We start from the raw sequence: 5,000 nt of genomic DNA, 5'->3' as shown, positions 1-5,000 counted from the left end.
CGTGATCGAATCCTCTGGGGTCTGGATGTAATGTTAATGGACTCCTGTGTGGTAGTAGTTTTGGGAACAGGTGTAGTGGTAGATGCAGGAATTGGTGTTCTGGTTGTAGCTGTGGTAGTGGTAGTAGTAGTGGTTGTATTTTGTTGGGTTATATGAGAAGAGGTAAGGGAACCAGAGAGGGTAGAATCTGCATCACCAATGGAATCGAGGTGATAATCCTCACTGTTGATGGGATGACCATGTGTGCCTGCACCTACACCAGCCTGGGGAAAAAGGGGATCATGCAGGCTGGATCCGGAGTCGTTCGTATGCACAACAGGAGACTCATCATGCACCAAAACCATCGTAGCTCCAATGTCTCCAGGCCTGCTGAATGTTCCATTTTGTCCTTTACCATGCACTATAGGAATATCATTTTCTAATAAATCAGAGGCTTCATCATGCAGTACACCTATTTTAGAGTCAAGATTTCCTTCAGAACCAAACACCGTTAAATGAGAAGTCCCAGGCAGATCATCATTTGAGGATGAAGGATCAATGCTTTGCTGAGAATGAATAGAAAAATTTGAATCCTCATGTCCAAACTTAGTTGCCCCAGATGATGCTAAAGGAAAATCTAGAGGGATTACAATATGTGCAGACATTCCAGGTGTCAATTCAGTACCATGCATAAAGTCTGTCTTTAAGGCATCATTATCTATTTTATTTATTGGCTGAATTCCATGTAAAGTCAAATTTTCAGTTACATTTTCTTGTTGGGCAGGGAGCTTTTGTGGTCTATGAAATTCTTGCAAGGAAGGCTGATCCAGTAAAGGAGCTAAATCATGATTATCAGATGGAAGGGAAGATTCAGGGTTTACGTCTTCAAATGGTAAGATAACAATCTTTTTTGTTTTCTTGTCACTTGGTGTTAATGAATGCTGTGTTACTATGCTGCCTTCAGTAGCTACTTGAAATGTGTCACTGTGATGTTCTGTTGTTTTTAGCTTAGGTATATTGATAGCATCGGTAATTGAATCTGTCCTAGATGAAATGTCAGCATGTGTTCGGAGATCCTTTGTTATGGGAAAATTATCCTGTAAAGTTACTGTTTCTGTCATTGGTTGAGTTGTCTGTGATTGACGACTGTTGACTAGACTTGTGCTAAGGTGTTCTTCATTTTCATCAGGTGACAATTGTGATGTGGTCTCCCCCAGATGTAAAGTTACTATTTCTGCAGCTGGTTGAATTGTCTGTGATTGAAGATTGTTGAGAGAAATTGTGCTGAAGCGTTCTGCCTTTTCATCCAGTGACAATTGTGATGTGGTCTCCCCCTGATGTAAAGTTACTGTTTCTGCAGTTGGTTGATTTGTCTGGGATTGGAGATTGTTGTCTGAACTTGTACTAAAGTGTTCTTCATTTTCATCAAGTGACAATTGTGATTTGGTCTCCCCTTGATGTAAAGTTACTATTTCTGCAGTTTGTTGAGTTGTCTGTGATTGAAGATTGTTGACTGAGATTGTGCTAAAGTTATTTGCATTTTCATTAAGTGACAATTCTGATGTGTTCTCCCCCTGATGTGCTGTGTTCTGAAAAACTGATGATTGTAATGTTGTTTGCCTTTGGGATGCACTAGCAATTTTTACTCTTGTTCTGCGCCGTGATGCTAAATTAGGTGATACATCAGTTTGTTTCAAGAAAGTCCCTGGTGAAGAAATAAGTCTGTCTTCAGTTGACTGAATTACTGATGACTGACTATTGTTCAGGCTAAGAACTTGTGCTTCTGTGTTTTCAACAAGTGGTGCATCTAATGTGTTATCCCTCTGTAAAGCAACACGAGACCTTGCTGTGGCTCTGAGCTGTGTTAATATTGTACCATTTACTGGTGACTCAGTGCTGCTAACTGCAATATGTGAATCTGATGTTGTACTGTAATTGTTGATAATGGATATATTACTTGGTTCTTCTTTATTATACAAAGGGGATATATTGTCTTGAGAAAAATCCTTTGTTTCTGTTGTTGAAATGCCATCAAATGATGTTGAATGAGAATCAAATGTAGAATTTATTACATGTAATTGACTATCAAGTGCATCAGAGATACCATCATTGCCTTCATTTGCATTTACTCCTAGTTGTGAAGCACTGATTCTAGAGAGAACTTGTACCCTATTTTCTTGCCTTCCAATTCCACGTAGAGGTAAAGTATCAGTTTTTATAGGCTCATTCTCATCAACTGCATTGGTACCTGAAGAAAATTGGTTGTCAGAATGTTGAACACTTGACAGGGTGCTCAGTTTTGAAGTATCAGGCCTCACACCTCTTCCACGTGAATTAGAATGTTTAATTGAGTTAGATGCAGGCAGTTGTTCTCTTCCAGTAAAAACTCCAGTCTCTTGATTAATTGCCTTGGGTATTACGGGTACTTCAATTTTATTAGCATCAACCTTAAGGTTAAAGCCAGGTCTAAAATCATCTTTAGTAGAGATATCAGGTGATCCACCTCGCTCTTGTACATTTTGCAGCAATACATTAGTTGGATGATTTAAATCGATCTCAGTAATTGTTCCATTTCCCCTGAAAGCTTTAGACTCCAAATGATCATCAGGCACCGAAGGAATATCATGATGAATCTCAGGAAAATCATTGAATAAAGGTACTGGTCTCAACTGAGGGAGTGGACTGACTTTATGCACATCACTGGTTTTGGTTAATCCAGAGCTTTCATGGCCCAAGGCATTTACAGCAATATCCTCATGGAAATGTTCAGCTAATGCACCTGGGGTCGCAGCACCAAGGGATGAAGGTGAAGAGAAGGATGAAACAAAACCTGTATTATCAGACTTTACATCATGCAAAAGGTTTTCCTCAAAATCCACCGGAGAGGAGGGTGTAGTAGTAGTAGTTGTTACAGGCTCTACGAGATTGGGCCGATAGCTCAAAATGGGGAGACTTACGGGAGATTCTGTGGTGATTGGACTTGTTTCTTCAGTGAATGCCACAGTTTCCTCTGTAGTGCTCGGGCGATTTCGTTGTAGTGTCACATACCTAAAAGACAGATAACTTTTAAAATTACATGGCACATTATTCCAGTATTTATAAGCTATTGCAAGAAATACCCATTTGGATACACTAAGCAAGTGACTGTAGCATTGTGTTATATGGGGCAGAATCATTGCAAAATAAAACCTTTCCCCACAATTTACAGTATAAAAAATTCCTTGATCACATTTGGCCATGACAACATGGTAAAGTTGCAAATGGAATATACTCTAGCTCAGTAGATTAGGATACTTTATCATCAAAGCTAAAATAAGCAGCCTAAAAAGCAAGAAGCAGACTCCCTTCTCCAAGCGTAGCGGCTAGCTGTTGAACTACTACTACACAACATACAAAATGTGATACCTTGGAGTGGTTCGTCTATCATCTAAACCTTGAAGTGCAGATTCCCTAGATCTACTATCAGAAGAGAAAACTGAGGAAGGAGTTGCCGTTGGTCTGACACGACTAATGGTGACATACTCGAGAGTTGGTTCCGTCGTGGCGAGTGGGAATGCTGGTTCTCGAACTGGCGTGGATGGCCGTTGTCTCTCGATGGTGACGTACACTCTATCACCGCCTGGGCTCTGTCTAGCTGCTGCTTCAGGGTCCTCTTCTTCGACAAAGGGAGCTTGTGTGGCAGGACGCTGACGCTGGATTGATGTGTACTCGGGCCGTGAGAATGACCTTGATGGTTCCCGCTCCTGTTGCTGTCGCTGCCGAGGTGCTGCTGCTTCTTCTATGGGGGATTCCTGTGCTGGTGCTCTGCTCCTGAGACAAATATAACAGCAATAATTGGGGTCGGGTTTTGAAGATTTTATGATCTTTATACTCTTTATATGAGCCTTATCAACATCAAACAGGCCTACAGGGGTCATTGACTTGAAATTCAATCCTCAAAGGAAAAAGGCTTTCACTGGAAAGAAATTAATTACAGGTAATATGGAAGACAGAAAGAAGAGGTAAGCCAAACAAGAATAAAAAACTGAAAATCTCACCCATAAAACTAGGGAAGTCTTTTCAGAATCACATGTAAAAGGTATAAAGAAGTGTATAATTATCCAAGGTTAATCAGGATAACATTCCACTCATCATTGTTAAGGATTAGCGGTCATCATTTCACCTGAGAATTAAAAGCTAAATGAATTATCAAGGAGAGATATAACAATTCTCGTACCTGTCCCTTGAAATAGATGAATACTGTGGACGATTCCTTCCACCAACATTGCCAGAACTAGATTCTTCAACAATATCGGGAGTCTGTGATAATTCTGCTTCGCTAAGACTCACGAATTGATTGCCACCAGAATTCTGTGATCTGAAAAAGTGCAAGGCACTTTTAAGAATTTATTTCTTCTGCGATGAATATCGTAGTGTATTGTCTTCAAGTATTTTTTTCTTTTGCTTCAAAACATCGACTAAATATTTATTGTTAATCGCTTATTTTTAATACATTTCAGTCGATCATCTATAAAGAACTTTCAGTGGTGTAAACCATCTGCTTTTCCTTTACAATAAATAATTGTACCAAATTTACAAGTCAAAGATATACTATATTCGAAATAAAATTAACTATAACAACACACTGTAAAACTTTTTAAAGTATGCAAAACATTCGTAAATTTATTCTGGAGTGATACGTGGTTCATTTATCATTCATATACTGATAATATTTCACTGGATGATTGAGGTCCCATGAACCAAAATGCTAAATAGCAAAATGATGGCTAAGGCGCACATTATCCTTTTACATAGATATACGAAGAAAAAGTAATAATAGTTCGCAACAGATTAATGTTTTAACTAACATTCCATAGAAATGGAATAATTTGTAAAAATCAAGCTTCTTTTTACTTTACCATTTATAACGAGAAACATTTACAGTCGAAAACTGCTTCACAAATATTGATACGTATCCATCTCTAAAATCTTATTTATGGGTAAAAACATTGTAGATTAGGAAAGATTCAGAGTATAAGATA

At 38.7% G+C, this 5,000-nt stretch overlaps 1 protein-coding gene across 6 annotated transcripts in view; it reads right to left on the bottom strand.

The window, feature by feature from the left end:
- LOC135210831 (mucin-2-like) overlaps positions 1-5,000 on the bottom strand; it is a 97,098-nt gene that overhangs the window by 2,703 nt on the left and 89,395 nt on the right. For 2 of the 6 annotated variants that reach the window (XM_064243703.1, XM_064243706.1), the window contains 3 exons: positions 4,196-4,336; positions 3,385-3,789; positions 1-3,027 (listed from right to left, as the gene is read on the bottom strand). The exon at positions 1-3,027 is cut by the window's left edge and continues 292 nt beyond it. In XM_064243703.1, the coding sequence (XP_064099773.1) occupies positions 1-3,027; positions 3,385-3,789; positions 4,196-4,336 (3,573 nt within the window). The remainder of the gene's footprint in view (positions 3,028-3,384; positions 3,790-4,195; positions 4,337-5,000) is intronic. The other 4 variants (XM_064243705.1, XM_064243704.1, XM_064243707.1 and 1 more) reach the window with 4 other exon arrangements.

Source organism: Macrobrachium nipponense, chromosome 4, assembly GCF_015104395.2.
Source record: "Macrobrachium nipponense isolate FS-2020 chromosome 4, ASM1510439v2, whole genome shotgun sequence".
Lineage (NCBI taxonomy): Eukaryota > Metazoa > Arthropoda > Malacostraca > Decapoda > Palaemonidae > Macrobrachium > Macrobrachium nipponense.
Note: the sequence above shows the minus strand (reverse complement) of the source record. Positions and strands in the feature narration are given on the sequence as shown.